We start from the raw sequence: 19327 nt of genomic DNA, 5'->3' as shown, positions 1-19327 counted from the left end.
CAGAAACCTAGAAAGTAATTTCAGCTTCTATGTGCTGTCTGTGTCAACAATATTACCAGATATTGAACTAAAAAGTAACTAGAATTATATGATAATTTTGTTTAAAACATGAAATATTTACGAGGGCCACTTAAAAGTCTTCGGCGGGCCAGATGTGGTCCGAGGGCCGTAGTTTGGCCGGTCCTCCTTAAGCGTTTAATGAACATTAATTACTTTGTCACGTAATAACTTGCATGGTTGCAACATTGCTAGGCGAAATATCATGAACGGTTTACGTGTAAAATTGAATACGTAAAGTGAAAATAGATTATTACTTGATATGTTGAAAGAAGATTCCTAGATATTTGCGAAGTCCCTATTTTTAGGGATATCATCGCTCAACTTTTTAAATTACCTTTTATAATGTAAAATCCAAATGAATGAACTTGTTTCTATTTTTTGAACTTTATGACTGCTGTAGATTTTTTGAATGTTGACTATTTTCATATTAAAAACGATAACAGTCTGTAACTAAAATGTGAGTGTGATGCGTGTTATGTCCCACTGTATATGTTTTTATGGTTTTTGTAACAGCTGACCTATCAGAATTCTGTGCTGAAGGAGTTTTCTTTTGCCTGTTTGCAATGGAAAACCTTAAGAATTGTTAAATATTACTGTCAGTGTAACTCGGTTCTTTAGATTTTATAACTATATCACTTCTATACATCAATAGCAAATTTCTCTACGATGGTACTATACATCACGAACCTCCCGATGACAACACGAGAGCCTTGTGTCCACCTTGATCGGCAGGACCAGCGAGAGGCGACGAGAAAATGCCGAGCTTATTGGCCATTGCAAGAAAACAATTGCAAAAAATGTGTAATTACACACTTGACACCCATGTACACCACTAATCTACACACTGTCTGTAGGTTAAATTAGGTGAAATTGTAGATATCTTGTAAAATTCTGGCAAGAAAAAAATGATACCGGGTAGATATTACGTAACTATCGTATAAAGAACGATCAAAATTGAATATGTATAATTACTCCAGTTCCTTCTCGCAGAAGAATGATTGTAGCCCATCACACCAGAGGTCGTCTAATCCACCGTTTCTGCTGATTGCACCACAGTCTTCTCCTGAGTACACATCGTTCTGACCTAAATTATTGAAATCGCCATGGGCCCAGATGCGTCCAAAGCCCAGAGTATGCAACGGTTCTCCTGAAAGAAAGAATTGTTGAAAGAATCATATCTCGATTATTATTATTATTATTATTATTATTATTATTATTATTATTATTATTATTATTATTAAGTAAAATGGCGTTCTCGCTTTCTTCGAGAAGGTTCAGCTCTTTAGGAGTACACTCCCAATAAAAGTAAAATGTATGTTACCTGCCATTTTAACCTCCTGAGGCCCCAAACATTTCTCTATTGGTCAAATATCATAAGAGTGTATACTTCTTTAACGGTGTCTTGGTGGGAGACAGTGAAGTGAGAAGCATATCACACCAAGGTAAATGAATTCCCCAAAACATGGAACACCAACAAAAGATCAATTTTTATTTATTTTATTTTTTAAATATTTCTTTTACGGGATATCCCATTTTTAAACTGTGTCCTTTTAAAAGGACACCAGGCCTCAGGAGGTTAAAACACATATCAGTCAGGTAACGGTCAATGTCGCTGCCGCACATGGCTTACATGCATTGTATTTGGAATTTTTGGCATATAGCAGAGGCATTGTAAGTAAATATCTTGAAGCATACTCTTCATTCCTAAATAGGGTTGCAAGATTTCCGGATCTCAAATAAGGAACACTTCCATTTCCTTTCCGTATAGCGCTAAATTAAGGCACAATAGCCATGATTAAGAGAATAATAAATAATAATAATCGTATGGCCTCAGCTACCGTTTGCAGTCATTTCAATTTGACGCCATCTGGCTGTCTGCTCGTCAATTTCGACGTTCCGGTTTACTCTGTCTGCCATCTAGTGGACCTAGAGTAAACCGGATCTCTCTTGGGCGTCTATGGCTGAGATTGAATTAATTTTGTCGGGTAAATACCAAATGTATCACCAGAGATCTTTTACATGCCGACATCGTACGACATGGAGTGTCGAATGGACTTTTTTCCGCCCTTCAAAAATCCGACTACCTCTGCCGGGTTTGAACCCGCTATCTTGGGATCCGGAGGCCGACACTCTACCACGGATCCACAGAGGCAGCATTAAGAGAAGAGACCAGGGTTATATTAACAAATAAATATCGGTAATAATACTGTATAACAGCGTCAGCGTGAAATATGAAGGTACTTAATTGATTACAAACTAGTTAGTCTTTACATTGAAATGAACATTTCACAACTACTTGTCATTTCAAGATGCAATTTGTAACAGTTTCAAATTCAACAAAAACTTTTTTGAGACATTCCTTGCAATTCTCATCATAGTTGAAGTACACAAAAGTTCATTTTTATTAAATCTACTGAGAATCTGTTTCTCTCATCTCTCCATTTTATTGCCATTACTGAAAATACTGTTTCAGTATATGTATTCGATGGAAATACACTTAAGATGAACTTAATTACCATCAAAATTTCTTCAGTTTTTCTGGGCCAATATGCCCACCTATCTGGTATTGTTTTAATTATGAGAGCTAGTTTTAGCTTTTCACCAGCACCGCTCTGACTAGAAAACAAACTGACTATTTCTACAACTTCTGAACACATGTCATCAATATTCAGCTTTTCCTGTAAACCTAGTGTATCCACTAACTGTAAAATACTGCTGAACCGTGGTGAGTTTTCTAGAGTTATACAATTCATCAGTGAAAACATCGTCAAAATAATCAAAAAAATCAAACTATTTACGTAGATGATTAACACAAACCTCATAGATATGTATAAAATCATTTTCTCAGGCCTTAACTTACCCAGTAAATATATCATTCAATTTATTTAAAATGCAAGTCACTTTGTAACCAAAAAATGATTCCCTTATTCCCTGTTCCAGTTGCATTTTTAAAATTTGCATAACGGTATAATATACCTCACAGACTGTCAGATCACTCTTTTCTGCTATTATTTTCCTTTGCTTTACGTCGCACCGATACAGATAGGTCTTACGGCGACGATGGGATAGGAAAGGCCTAGGTAAGGGAAGGAAGTGACCGTGGTCTTAAATAAGGTACAGCCCCAGCATTTGCCTGGTGTGAAAATGGGAAAAAAACGGAAAACCCTCTTCAGGTCTACCGAGAGTGGGATTCGAACCCACTACCTCCCGAATGCAAGCTCAAAGCTGCGCTCTCCTAACCCTACGGCCAACTCGCCCGGTGACTACTCTTTTTAAGACTAAGAACTGCCTAATGGAAAACATTTGCTAAATATAATGATATATATAGATACAATTCTACTAGAAGTGTTTGCTTACCAGAATCTGATTCTGAGCTAGCTAATAAATATTTCTTAATGAATACTATCAGAAATCAAGACTTGAAAATATAAGACACTGTAGCTCTGAGGTTTCTCAGCAGTCTTTCAATAGCAGGCTTTATAGAATGCCATCTTGTTGGCACACGTCATAACAAATTAGTGTATTCAATATCAAGAAACTGAAATAATTCTTTTAAGTGTGAAACTCCTTTTTGCTGAATTTGAAAAGTAATTAAATAATTTAACCATCAAGATTTCAATATCAATTGACGTAGAATTCACCCCAGCTTTACATGAATTGTGAACAACATGCGCACAACAATTAGACTTAACCAAGGTTGGATATTCTGCCTTTAGGTGTACATATACCGTACATACTTTTTTTCTCAAAATTAGAATTTGTGTTGTCAGCAGTATAACTTGAAATCTGAGAAAACATTAAACCAAACCAAACCCCGTGGCAGTACAGCCCTTGAAGGGCCTTGGCCTACCAAGCGACCGCTGCTCAGCCCGAATGTCTGCAGATTACGAGGTGTCACGTGGTCAGTACGACGAATTCTCTCGGCCGTTATTCTTGGCTTTCTAGACCGGGGCCGCTATCTTACCGTCAGATAGCTCCTCAATTCTAATGACGTAGGCTGAGTGGACCTCGAACCAGCCCTCAGGTCCAGATGTAATGTAATGTCGTATGGCTTTTAGTGCCGGGATATCCCAGGACGGGTTCGGCTCGCCAGGTGCAGGTCTTTCTATTTGACTCCCGTAGGCGACCTGCGTGTCGTGATGAAGATGAAATGATGATGAAGACAACACATACACCCAGCCCCCGTGCCATTGGAATTAACCAATGAAGGTTAAAATACCCGTCAGGTCCAGATAAAAATCCCTGACCTGGCCGGGAATCGAACCCGGGGCCTCCGATTGAGAGGCAGGCGCCCTACACCTACACTACGGGGCCGGCGACAACATTAAACCATGTTCCGAATTTATGTTATAAATTTTTTGATACATTTGTATAGCACTTTCGTCCGCATCTTCGTAAAGTCTATGGTTCTGTTACAAATACATTGTTTTACATCGAAATACCTCGTAGCTTTTGGGGGAAAATGTTTGGTTTCCTTTATTTGAAGCCTCAAAATCCACACCAAAAAAGACATTTTCTCTTAATTGTTTTGTTAAACATTCCACACTATATGGACCTAATACAGCTTTCACTAGAGCCTCACACTTTGTCTTCCCACAAGATATTTTATTTGGTAGGGAAGAATCCGGAAAGAGTTCTGACAGAAGCTTGACATTGCAGTCTGTGCTGGCGTAACTTAGGTGGTATTTTACAGCATGGTATACAACATCCGATGCACTTTTCTGCAGAAAAGATAGGCTTACATTAGAGTCTACTCGTTTAAAATATGTACGCTGGTCCATCTCTTACAATGAAAATATTGACATATTTTCTGACTCGGAAGAATTCTTCCAAAAGTAGCTCTTCAATACAGTTACATGCCGTGCTGAATTCTTCCTCTCCGTATGCGAAGCACTGTTGAAATGTTGCCGTAACCCGTTATTCCGCCATGACTAATAGAAAAGCCTTCTCCAGCTATTTCAGTACAAACTCTGCATCTCGGTTTGTACTCATTACCCACGACGTGCTGTAATTAGGCCTATGGGAAATCTTTTTCCCAGATGGAACGATACTGCTGCAACCTCCTTTTCTCCTTTGTGTCTTTCTATTCAGCTTCATCGATCTCTGCCCGTTCTCGTTTATTTCATGTTGTTAACGTAGCTATGCGGAAGCAATTTCTTGTTTACGGCACACGTCCTGCGTCCGCTCACAATCCAACCCAAGAATAAAATGGAGGAGACTCATGCTCTACACGCCCACTAGTACCGCCAACACACTGCCAGAGGCGCTGTTCTCAACTGTGATAACTGATCATTGGTCAGAATACAGAGTATTTTGATCATAACCGCTCACTTTTACGATACCATACTATTGTCTAAACCGCGATATTTAAAAAAAAAACGGGACTTTGGGCGCGCGGTTTAAAGGGTGCACCGTACGCGGAACAAAACGAGGAAAAGCCGTACTGTTCCGGACAAAACCGTACATCATATCAGTCCTCTTGCCATTTATATATCTATGACAGTACCGAGATTGGAACTCGGGCCTTCAAGAATGGCAGATAATACTGCTAAGGGTTATATAACGGATGTGTATTCCTATAAAATAGTTATAAAAAGAATATAATCAGCTATTTGTGTAGAAAATTTGTTTTGAATCTTCTAGTCAAATAATGTGCTAATTCTGACATTCGTATGTTCTCAACAAGATTACAGTGAAACCGGCTTCCTGTTGGCTGATCTATTGCAGATTTATTTTTTCTCGAATGAATGTAGGAATGAATGCGAAATCAGACATCAATACACGCCCCCATCGTATGTCATACATAGCATTTCTAACTGACATTTTTCACCATTATAAACCTGCCAACTTGGATTCCTGAAGACATAAATTTACTGTTGATCAATATTCCCACTCCTCTGACACATAGTGACCAACGTGTGCAGCAAACCAGTCGTTATGCCCATTTCAGCTCGCGAAGACCGATCATGCGATTTGTCTCAAACGGTTGTAATAGCACAACATGGACATGTATGCCTAATCGTCTGCGAAGCATGGCTTTAGCTTGACTGCTATACACGTATACAACATTGTCTCCTAAGGGTACACAGCCAGATGCGTAGCTGGACACGGCGCAACGAAGTGAACGGTACCAAATACTCTGTTCTAACATTTATCTACATTCCTCCAACATGCAACAACAGTATTGTATTACGTTCAAATAGGCATTACTCGTTTGAGTGTTGACATTGCTTATTTTTATAATTATATTAGCACCCGGATATTTAGACAATGAATAGTAATAAGTATATAGCCACAGGTAGTCCCTACTAGGCTGCAGATCTTCCCTATTAATGCCATTAAGACACTCGGCAAACGAATTTAGAAGTTCTACTTCTGCTGGTGTGTATAAGCGATTGCAAAACACTTCTGAAAAGTTCCAACGCCTAAGTTAACTTGTCAGATAACAACGAGTGCACCATTATAGTTCTATTCAAACAACGTGCGTATCCTGACAGCTCAAAGCACGTGGCGCCGAGCAAAGGAGCGGGAGCACTGTGTTGCCACATGTTCCGGCTGGAGTTACTACAGTTGGGCCCACGAAAGTTGGAGTCGGACATTTGAGCGGTGAAATCAGTAACTACGAAGTAGGCTTTATCTTCATCCGCGGCATATCACCCTTAAATACCGCCTGAATGTTTACTAAACCTGTAGGCTTAATGTAATTCAATAAACTTTGACCCGTTCCTACGATCGTGGTAAAAATTACAGCATTTAAGAAAGAACACGTAATTGACGGTAAATATGAGATTCCTTAATCATCAACAAAATCAACAGTTTCCTACAATAACCTCAAAAACCATCACTTGTTCAAAACAGAATAGAACTGTTCAACTACACACTGATTAACTTTCAAAAAGAATTGACAACGAAAATAATATTCAGAAAACTATCACAGATATTTTCATGCATTTAAGAAATTGCGTTACGAGAAACTTCTATTACCCTCTCTCACAAGACTCTTACAGACACTTGAAGTGCGCCTGCGCTGTGAGTCGAGTGTATTGTTTCTACATTGGTTGTTCCCCCTCCTGTCCCTTCCCCTTCCCTTCTCAAACGTAGTATTGGTGGCTGGTTGCATCCAGCGTTATATTCTCACTAATTATTTGTCGCTCTCTTGAGCAACTACTGGGAGGTTCCTTTCGAACCCAAGGCTTCTGGGCTGCGAACATCGGAGCGTAAGTCGTGAGTGAATGATGTATGTGTGTGTATTGAGTGAGAGGTTAATGCTTGTGGCCGCGAATGTGTGTGTAAGTGGATTTGAGTTGTGCTTCTGTGTGTGCTGTGCTGTTTGGATGGGCCGGGTTCGTAGTCCAGGGGCCTATGGCCAGTTGAAGGCCGTTTCTTTTTCTTTAATGTTAACGTTTAATATTACTTTCTAGTACTACTTGTTTCCATTATATTTTCTGGAGATAATAGATCTCCTGTTCTTTCTTGTACGTAAGAGGCAATAGGAGTTTATTGGTTTACTTTTGAAAGAGTGCTTCAGTTATAATGTTGTACATATGTTGTTTTCAGTGAATAAAAGATGGATGGATTTACAGATGGAAAGCTTCCTCACCTCGGTCCACCTAGCTTCCTCTCTGGGAATGTTCCTACTTTCCTAGGCCCTAATGTTAGCACCTTCTCAAAACAAACACGTAAATACATGAAGCAGCAGCAAGTAACACAACTAACACAGTACCACTCTGAATAATATCACAAAAGTGATTGAGAGCAAGCCAACCCACGAGGCGATAAGTTCCTTAAATGCGGCATCGCTGTTATCGTTGCCATAGGAACAGGTCATTTTCGAGCACCGTTAGTCAACTTTCCTTCACCGGAGGCACTAAACGTCAGACTTCAATTCTCGTGGGCCTTAGTACATGATCACAATCAAAGCCTCTCGGTCTGCACTACGCGCTCCGGAAAACAATGTCCATGTACGGGAATCATGAGAGCGTTAGAATAATATTAAATGTTATTGCCATTATTCCAAGGTGGTTCAGCAGCAGTATCTACGCAAACATCAAAAGACGTACTCCCCATTCCCATCCCTCAGTGGCTTTTATTAGTCTATCTCCGGACGATTGATTTCATTTTGTGGTATATTTCAGCATCAGAGTGGCACTTTGACTGGCCTGTTCAACATTCAGGGTTCTAATTGGTTTGAGGATAGATGAAATGTCAAAGGGGATTTTTGTACATAAAGAGGAGACATCAGGCGCACCCTGCCATAGGCTTATGCAGAACTGAGGACCAAAGATAGAAAAGAGTGAAAGTGCCAGAAACATAATTTGGAGTAAACGCCAATAATAGAGTTCCCTAGCACAATGGCACTAACACCCTTCTCTACCAAAGGAAACCAGGAATTAATGATTACCTACGGCCTTTGAAGTCCAAGTACAGTATACTACATCCAATATATTTTATATAAATACATAACAATATTTAGCTTATATAAATTTCATTTCTTTAATTAAGTGGCTCAGAAATTAGAAAATACATGAATGATAGCACACTGACACAATGGACAGCACAGAAGAATTGCAGCGCGAGACGTTGGCACATTCACCCTTCCCCACCAAACTCAGCTAGACACATTGGACTGTGGCTCTACCTATTGAACTTCTACCAACTGAACTAGACTAGTGTCCAAAAGTGAAACATAATCACTAAACGGGGACATACCAACTCATAGGAATATCATACGGATTGCTGAACAAACGAAAGCTGACTCACATACAATATATAACACAACTTGTCCAAAAAAAGAAAACAGTGTCAGAAAGGTTCTGATAGCTAAGGTACACTTTTGACAACAACTAATAAAACTTGGCAATGTCTTCCACAACAAAATATGCTGTTAATATGGTGTATGGTTATCCCCAACAGCCACACATGCTTCGCAGCGACGTGGCATGCTCTCTATCATATGGTCCAAGAGCTCTTGTGGCAATCGATCCCATTCCTCCGGAAGGGCAATGCAAAGGTCTTGGAGGGTCCTTGGTGGAGGCTGACGGAATGCAATTCGCCTCCCCAATGCATCCCAGGCATATTCTCTAGGATTCATATCCGCAGACCTCGCTGGTCAGTCCATGCTATGAACGTCTTCTCCAGCCAGAAATTCATCCAACAGAGCAGCGCGGTGCGGTCGGGCATTATCGTCCATTAATAGGAAGTCTGGACCAACTGCACCTCTGAAGAGTCGAACATGTGGTCTCAGTACCACATCCCTGTATCTCCGAGCGTTAACAGTGTTCCTCGAACCACCCATGAAGATGCGCAGGTCCGTACGGCCATTCAACATTATGCCGCTCCACACCATGAAGCCACCACCACCATACTGGCCCCATTCCACGATGTTCCTGTGGTTGTATCGGCTACCCAGTTCTCTCCAGATTAATGGGCGACGTGAATCGTTCTGCAAACTGAAGCGGGATTCATCTGTGAAGAGCACATGCCTCCATTCATTCATGGTCCAGTTTCGATGTTGACGGCTCCACAGTAAACGGGCACGTCTCTGTGCTGGAATGAGCGGGACGCACACCGCAGGACGCCGGACAAACAGCTCTGCTGTTCTAAGCCTCCGGTACACAGTTTACCGGGAAACGGCAACCCCTGAGACGGCTGCAAGCTCCGCCGACAATTGTCTTGCAGGTGCACTCCCTTTCTCGTCGGGCGGTTAAGGCCATGTATCGGCCCTGCTATAGGGTGGTTACCCTTGGACGACCTCATACAGGCCTACAACTAACATCTCCTGTGTCTCAAAATCGTCTCCAAAGCCTGAAAATGACACTTTTTGGTACATTCAAGGATATGGCGACTTCGGTCTGTGTCTGGCCTGCTTCCAGGCGGCCGAGTATTCTACCCTGCAAAACAAGGTCCAAATGGCTCGTTGTCATGTTCACCACCAGGCTACACTCCGCACAATATAACAGGGCAAACACGACTGAGGTAATATAGGGCGCAGACACTGGCTGTGTTTACCTTGCGGTTACGCCGCTATTCAAAGCAGGGAACACTCTTTTCCTATACAGAGCGAACACGTAAGGTTGATAGTTGCATATGTCGTGCGATTTGCGGTCTCTTTCCTGTTGTTCTGCTTACTCATAACGTATGCTTAACGTTTGGACGCTAGTGTATTTTAACTGGTTTCAAAACCTTCTCAACATTCTACTTATCCTCGTAATCTTGTTGCATCTCATTTATCAAATCTTTTTTTCAATTTCTCTTTCCCTTTTTCTACAAAGATTCTTAGCTTCCCTTCTGCATTCCACATATGTTTGGTGAGTAGGTATTGTTGCCCTTTGCATACACACCATCCTTGCTTTATTTCTTTTCTCCAAGGCTAGCTTTACTTCCACCCTACTTTGGCTGGAATTTCAGGGGAAGGTATGAATATATTTCCCGAATATCTCCGTTAATACCGGTCTTATTGATAGATGCTAGATAATAAAAGTTGTGGAAAATAAAAGTTTCCATCTTGTGGGTAGTACAAATGGATTCTACGACGAAAAATGACGAAAATTTTGACGACTGTAACTTTTTCTTTCCAGTGCCCTACCATCCTTATTAGACTTACCAAAATTATTCTCTAACGAAGAGAGGAGGAATACAATTATATAGCAGTAGAAAGGTTACTATTTCCGATTCTGAGTGTATTGTTTCTCGCATACCGGACTGATCTCTTATCGAAGGATACAACGGTGCACTAAAGCATCGATGGAAGAAATCTGCGTCCAGTGCCTGAAGGCACGTCATGACAGCATGCTGAGTAGGCTGGACATCTCAATTTCATTATCAACAAACAAAGAAACCATATCCAACAACGCGTATTGTCTTGTCTTCCTTTTAGTCATGTACTGCTGAACAGTTGCGATTTGATTTTAGAAGTGTAGGCGGCTGATGATAAGACAATCACGTTACAGTGAGGAAAATTAATTTTCGTATATACTCACTTCACTAAAATAAACGGGCGCGATGTAATACAATAATGAAAGAGACTACTAGATTTACCAGGGTTTCAATATGGTTCATTAAATCATACAAGCAAAACGAGTTACAGGAAATAATCATAAATAGGGGTTTAAATATAAGTCCAGCGAGACTTCAAAGCGAGACATTCAAATTGGTACTGTTCTGCTTATATATATTTTTTTTGAAATTAGACCTGAAATGGTGAAGTATAGTGGGGAGGCAGGGATGAAATGGCTTCATAGAGTAGTAAAATTAGCGTGGAGTGTTGGTAAGGTACCTTCAGATTGGACAAAAGCAGTAATTGCACCTATGTATAAGCAAGGGAACAGGAAGGATTGCAACAACTATCGAGGTATTTCATTGATTAGTATACCAGGCAAAGTATTCACAGGCATCTTGGAAGGGAGGGTGCGATCAGTCGTTGAGAGGAAGTTGGATGAAAACCAGTGTGGTTTCAGACCACAGAGAGGCTGTCAGGATCAGATTTTCAGTATGCGCCAGGTAATTGAAAAATGCTACGAGAGGAATAGGCAGTTGTGTTTATGTTTCGTAGATCTAGAGAAAGCATATGACAGGGTACCGAGGGAAAAGATGTTCGCTATACTGGGGGACTATGGAATTAAAGGTAGATTATTAAAATCAATCAAAGGCATTTATGTTGACAATTGGGCTTCAGTGAGAATTGATGGTAGAATGAGTTCTTGGTTCAGGGTACTTACAGGAGTTAGACAAGGCTGTAATCTTTCACCTTTGCTGTTCGTAGTTTACATGGATCATATGCTGAAAGGTATAAAATGGCAGGGAGGGATTCAGTTAGGTGGAAATGTAGTAAGCAGCCTGGCCTATGCTGACGACTTGGTCTTAATGGCAGACTGTGCCGAAAGCCTGCAGTCTAACATCTTGGAACTTGAAAATAGGTGCAATGAGTATGGTATGAAAATTAGCCTCTCGAAGACTAAATTGATGTCAGTAGGTAAGAAATCCAACAGCATTGAATGTCAGATTGGTGATACAAAGCTAGAACAGGTCGATAATTTCAAGTATTTAGGTTGTGTGTTTTCCCAGGATGGTAATATAGTAAATGAGATTGAATCAAGGTGTAGTAAAGCTAATGCAGTGAGCTCGCAGTTGCGATCAGCAGTATTCTGTAAGAAGGAAGTCAGCTCCCAGACGAAACTATCTTTACATCGGTCTGTTTTCAGACCAACTTTGCTTTATGGGAGCGAAAGCTGGGTGGACTCAGGATATCTTATTCATAAGTTAGAAGTAACAGACATGAAAGTAGCAAGAATGATTGCTGGTACAAACAGGTGGGAACAATGGAAGGAGGGAACTCGGAATGAGGAGATAAAGGCTAATTTAGGAATGAACTCGATGGATGAAGCTGTACGCATAAACCGGCTTCGGTGGTGGGGTCATGTGAGGCGAATGGAGGAGGATAGGTTACCTAGGAGAATAATGGACTCTGTTATGGAGGGTAAGAGAAGTAGAGGGAGACCAAGACGACGATGGTTAGACTCTGTTTCTAACGATTTAAAGATAAGAGGTATAGAACTAAATGAGGCCACAACACTAGTTTCAAATCGAGGATTGTGGCGACGTTTAGTAAATTCTCAGAGGCTTGCAGACTGAACGCTGAAAGGCATAACAGTCTATAATGATAATGTATGTAATGTATGTATGTATGTTTATTTTGGTCTTTAGGTCTTCGGCAGTGGTAAAGTTGGGGTTCGAGCCCTCTCTTACACTTAATCACATAATTACAATATAATAAAGAAATACTATCTTTGAATTAGATAAGTAAAAAAATAAGTAGAAAAATACCTAATAAGCAAAGTTAGCATAGCGCATCAAACAAAGAAAAAATAATGCAGTTATGAGAAATAAGACATACATCCTAGGCCTCTACATAATATGTCATAAAACAAGTATGGTGGTAAACAGTGACTACTTAAATTTACTGTACACGAATTAAAAGATTAAATATTACACACAAACTATTGTTTGTAATAATAAAAATAATAATAATAATAATAATAATAATAATAATAATAATAATAATAATAATAATAATAATAATAATAATAATAATTGTAATAATAATATTAACAAGAAGATGAAGAAGAAGTGATAATATTAGTTCTGAAAATCACTGCGTATTTTAATTTCGAAATTGCGAAGTCACTTTCATACTATAATGGACCAACCACGCAGTCTATCATACATCGTCAGTCACATGAATCAGTCAGTGGCGTTCAGAACGAAGGAAATCCCTGCAAACATACTTAAATTTTGTATATGTCTTACAGTTCCTAACATCAGCTGGAAATGCACTCCAAAGTCGCGACCCAGCCAGAACGAAGGATTTAATTTACTTAGAAGAGCGGATAACAGAAATAGCGAGGGAATAATCAGATATAGTATTAAGATTTGGTTAATGAAGACAGAAAATGAAATTTCGAAGAAATATATAAGGGGAGATTTTCATCTAGAGTTCGATATACCGATGTCGCCCTTCAGGTTTCAGCCAGGAAAGACATTTGTAGCTAGGTGTTATATCGGGACGTCAGGGATCCAAAGTTGATGTGATATTCAGTATTGTATAAGAATGTATCCGGACTATTCGGAATACAGGAAACACGATAGTACTGTTCATAAGAAGACCAGAGGTTTCATTTTCTATTGTGCTATTCCGATAATGGTTTTAAGTCGCAATGTGATGTGAGTGATCTCGTATGGCCTCCGCAAAAGCCTGGTGCAGTTCTTGATAGTTGACGTACATGGGTGACCTAGGCGTCGGGATGATAATGAAGTAAGGAGAGGCTGAAACTCGGTGTCGGCACATAGCCTCATCCTGTCAAATAACACTTCAAGACTTGATGGACGAATCGCCATCAAGAATGTGCTATGCTATTCCGAGGTTTGGAATTGAATCTAGGCTTTTGGCAAGCAATCTAATGAATGGAAACTGTACACCACAACATCTTCTTCTCTACCGGTTATACGGGTAACATCTTGATGGTGACAATTCTTTCCATCGACGGAACTCAAACCGTCAACCACGGTGGTAAGGTAAGGGTTATTCTGCCCGAAGGCAGGTCCGAACCTCCGCAGAGGTGTTCCTGAGCCGAGGTTTACGTGCAGTAGAGTGGCCAGTTCCTTTCCGCTCCTCCATTCCCTTACCTCCCACCAACAGCGCGTGGCAACCCATTCAACTCCTGACCACGCCCAATGTTGCTTAACGTCGGAGATCTCACGGGATCCGGTGTTTCAACACGGCTACGGCCGTTGGCAACTACGGTGTAAGATCACTAATATATGGTGACTTAATGATCTTGTCCACCATGTGGGTTAGTGGCAAGACTATGCTTTCATTCACACTTATCATACGGTACCATATTATGGGGAAATTCGACAGGCGCACAAGATGTGCGTAAGTTTAAAATAAGGCAATTAGATGTATAAAAGGCAAGGCCAATAGGGAGTAATGAAGGCCTACGTTTCAAGAACTCGCTATTATGACTCTCCTGTCACCGTACATATTTCATTAAAGAAAATCTCTATGATATGACATCTCGTAGAAAAGTACACTCATACGACACATGGAGAAGGAATGTTTTGGATTTACCACACGTTATATTGAAAATGACACAAGAAATTTATAGATATAATGGGATTATATTATTCAATGAGTTACCTAATCTATGGAAAGATAGACCCTTGAATAACTTAAAAACGTACCTCAAAAATGGCTGATATTGTACATTTACACACTACCTTAATTTGGAGAAAATAATAATAATAATAATAATAATAATAATAATAATAATAATAATAATAATAATAATAATAATAATAATAATAATAGTAATAATAATAATAATAATGTTATTTGCTTTACGTCCCACTAACTACTTTTTAAGGTCTTCGGAGACGCCGAGGTGCCGGAATTTAGTCCCGCAGGAGTTCTTTTACGTGCCAGTAAATCTACCGACACGGGGCTGTCGTATTTGAGCACCTTCAGATACCACCGGACTGAGTCAGGATCGAACCTGCCAAGTTGGGGTTAGAAGGCCAGCGCCTTAACCGTCTGAGCCACTCAGCCCGGTAATTTTGAGAAAATGTTGCGCCAATATTAAGAGGCGAATATAATAGTTAGGTATACCGGGCGAGTTGGCCGTGCGCGTAGAGGCGCGTGGCTGTGAGCTTGCATCCGGGAGATAGTAGGTTCGAATCCCACTATCGGCAGCCCTGAAAATGGTTTTCCCTGGTTTCCCATTTTCACACCAGGCAAATGCTGGGGCTGTACCTTAATTAAGGCCACGGCCGCTTCCTTCCAACTCCTTGTCCTTTCCTATCCCATCGTCGCCATAAGACCTATCTGTGTCGGTGCGACGTAAAGCCCCTAGCAAAAAAAAAAAAAAAAAAAAATAGTTAGGTAACACTGGCAGTTTTGATCACCTCCACGGTTAATATTCAATAGACAAACAGTCCAAAGTGTCATGAAAAGATTTCATTTTATTCTTCAGTGTATATAAACCTTATACTGGCCTATGTGGTGTTCTTTTAATGACATTTAGATGTATTTATACGTTCTAAACTGTAATTTATATATTATATTCAACCCTCTACCCTTCCTGCCTTTGAAATGTGGCACCGGCTTGAGACATCACAGGGTCGCTGACTGGGTACTACCCACAGAAACCTCTTCGAATATTATAAAACTAACCTTAAATTAATTATACAGGAAGGATAAAAGAGAAGAAAAAAAATAAATAAAATCTGAATGAGAACCTTTACGAACACAAAATTTATTAAACTAGACTTTGGCAAAGCAAAATATTTCTGTACAAATCAATAAACCCTTCGGACCAAATATCGTTTTTAACCTTCGTCCACTACGACAATACATTTTAACATCATGACTCAAAACTTTAAATTTTCTCCCAAATGACATTCTTCAAATTTGACCACTATTTCCTTTATCTTATTTTCCAACTCTACACCAATACCTCAAATTTAACTCAATTCCATTCTACTCACATTTGGTCATCACCATATTTCAAATTTTCAACCATAAAACAAATAATCATTATAATAATTTACCATCATATTTTTCGTGAATTCGTCATAGTGACCCTTGAAATATTAATATACAACCATACTTCTTCATTCATTTCTGAGTATACAAATTCAATTACTCTCTCTCTCCTTAAAATTTTAACATCACTATTGTAAACCTTGTAATTGCAATTACTAAATACCAAATTATCTACTTGATTACAACCTTCCATTTTAAATGCATGAAGCTATGTAAATTCATTAAGCACAACATCCGCCGTGTTATCCATGAACTCGTCATTTTAAATTAATTAATTCATTAAATTCATTATAATTCACTAAATCCGTGACCATCACGTCAGTAGAATTTGTTACCTCTAAAATCAAAAATTTTTCCGGTTACGTTTGTAATATTTGGTAAATTAATCAAGAATTCGATATATCTTAAAATTATTCATCACAAAAATTTATATAAACAATCCCAATTATTATTTGAGTCCGAAACTATTTACTTATTCTTTCTCAATACCATCCTCCACTCATATGAATGCCGATAATATGGAACGTACGCACGAAATCGATAGTAACCCTGACATAACTAAATTAAGTTAATTCACCAATTCATCTAAAATTATAAATATCTCGCATATGCTTAATTAGCTGTTTATTAACACAAAAACATATCCTACCCTGTAGCAAGACCTACACAACAATGATAGTACACCTTAACCTACACTGAATTTACAGACAAGGGTTAGAACCTCATTGTCACAAGTACATACAACCTCATGAACTGAATTCAACATCAAAACAAAACAAAAAATATATTGCAACTGCAAAACAGAATTTGCATTGCTCATACACTGAAGAACATATAATATAACAAACACAACATAATACAATCATATAGTCACAGGGGAAATCCTTATCCACTGACTCGGCCGGGCAACGAACTCCGACCCTCAACATGGCATCATTACAGTGACCTATCATTACACTTGCCGCAATGATCTGTCACGAAGTCTAGCTATCATTATTTAATCTAATTGTGCTGTCCTGAGTTCCACAAACAGAATTTTTCTTACGGATGAATGCGATATTTTGTTACTTATAAGACCTTACCAACGTTACAAGGCTCTCTCTCTAATACACAACGCGCCGACCCGGTCTGTAGCCTTATCTCTCGCCCCGACTCATTTCGTCAACACGGCATTTAACTTTGTCCGCACCCACTTAAATTCTCTCTCTCTCTACTCTAAATGAAGCCATATGTTCCTCCACAATATCATGCGTCTGTGCGAACAGTTACTAATTATATAATACTCTCAATATATTTTATTCATTTCATATTTCACGTATTATTCTACATTTCTCACTCCATTATCAGGACCACGTATATCATTATGCCGGTATTTACACACATGTGGCGCTACACAATCATTGGTTCGACTCTTGCGGTCGGCATTTTGTGTCTTAGAGGTCCCTACTTCAACACTAGCTAACTACTTCTCGGAAAAATTTTAGGATGACAATTATTCCCTACAGCACAAAATTTTCTCATTGATTAACGGTGCACGTTACTTACTGATGACATATATTTTCCAAAATCCCACTGTAATGTGCCAGACAGTCCGGGTTCGAATCTTGGGTCAGTGAAAATTTTCTTGACGAACTTTTCATGCGACATGCCAATTAAACTATCTGCTCCCTCTGACTAATATCTTACTGATGCCTCCTAACTCATTAAATATTTACACACACACACACGTTAGTATTTATTAGAAGATCGCGCACTAAGAAAACTCATTATTTCACACACGTGATAGAAGATCATTATTTACACACATTATTTCCTCACTCGCGAAGACCATCTCAACACACGCTGTAATATCACAAGATTTATTCCCCCCTAGGCATCAGTATAAATTACCTAAAAATCTGACTATCCTTGCTACAGTACTAAAAAGAAAATAAACGAATAACCATGCATTAATTTATTTACACATTAACAGCTAATCATGCACATGCCAGATATAATGAATCAGGGTACTTATCGACTCGGCGACGCTCCATACTCAGCTCCACGGCCTCATGGTTTCAGGTCGGCCCCATGATGTGCTTAAGCCATCATTCTAACGGCCTCAATACCTGAACCAATACCATTCTTCATCACCATGGTCTTCATTTGTAACTTAAATGACTTTACACAACTTCACTTCTGAATACACTAAAACACATATGAAGAAAAAAAACACAGATATAATTAAGTTATTCTAACACACAAACACTTATTCACAATTGTAGTAAACACTTTGTCTCTGCTCTGTTTTCCGCGAGTTTCACGTGGCACTGAAAAGCGTCCTTGTTTTCGACCTCGCTCCGATCCTATTTTCGGATAATATCGTAAAAATCACTTTCTTGAGTTTTACCAGATTCTGGTCGTTATTGAATTAACAACGTAGTCTATTTTGCCCGTAGTATGCTATCGACTACCAATTAGCGGACTAAAGAATGCTCCAGATTAGGGTTCCTCATGAACCACATATACGATGCGTCCGACCCGTCCAAATTTCCGTAGCAGAGTGACTGTTCTTAGCGGCTCGCGTCCTCTTCAGGCACGCCGGATCCTAGATAGGGAGCTCGGGGAACCCCATTAACAATGATATAACGTCCCGTCACATATGCCTGCAATTATTTATTCCAATAGGTTGTTGCAAATATGCCGTCTTTAATTATTATCCTCAAAATAGTTCAATATTGTTTTCACCTTATCCCCTGGTGGATTTAATTATTTTTAAAGGTCATTTAGACAGCATCCATCTTTAATTTACTCCCACCATTCCAAACTTGCTATACTGCTATTTGCTGCCTGAAAGTGTTGCCAACTTAAAATTTTGTGACCTTGGTCACACGTCTCATGGAATATTCCAGTACTTCCCATTTCATCATCAAATGACCCTGACACGTGGAACTCGTCTTTAAACTTGTGCAAGCGAAATGGCGCCACACATCCGGCCTATAATGTAACTGTGTTTCATTCCCTTGTATGCCATATTAAATTATCATATTCTAAAGACAATGCTATGAGCCAATTGGGCTCAATATTTGACTTTGTCTATTGCAACTGTATGTTGTCTAATGGCAATACACTATTATTTATTATTATTATTATTATTATTATTATTATTATTATTATTATTATTATTAT

At 39.3% G+C, this 19327-nt stretch overlaps 1 protein-coding gene across 2 annotated transcripts in view; it reads right to left on the bottom strand.

Moving 5' to 3' along the window:
- LOC136874894 (C-type mannose receptor 2) overlaps nucleotides 1-19327 on the bottom strand; it is a 62668-nt gene that overhangs the window by 22898 nt on the left and 20443 nt on the right. For both annotated transcript variants that reach the window (XM_067148599.2, XM_067148600.2), the window contains exon 4: nucleotides 1033-1207. In XM_067148599.2, coding sequence (XP_067004700.2) covers nucleotides 1033-1207 — 175 coding nt within the window. The remainder of the gene's footprint in view (nucleotides 1-1032; nucleotides 1208-19327) is intronic.

The sequence above is a fragment of the Anabrus simplex genome, chromosome 5 (genome assembly GCF_040414725.1).
Source record: "Anabrus simplex isolate iqAnaSimp1 chromosome 5, ASM4041472v1, whole genome shotgun sequence".
Taxonomy (NCBI): domain Eukaryota; kingdom Metazoa; phylum Arthropoda; class Insecta; order Orthoptera; family Tettigoniidae; genus Anabrus; species Anabrus simplex.
Note: the sequence above shows the minus strand (reverse complement) of the source record. Positions and strands in the feature narration are given on the sequence as shown.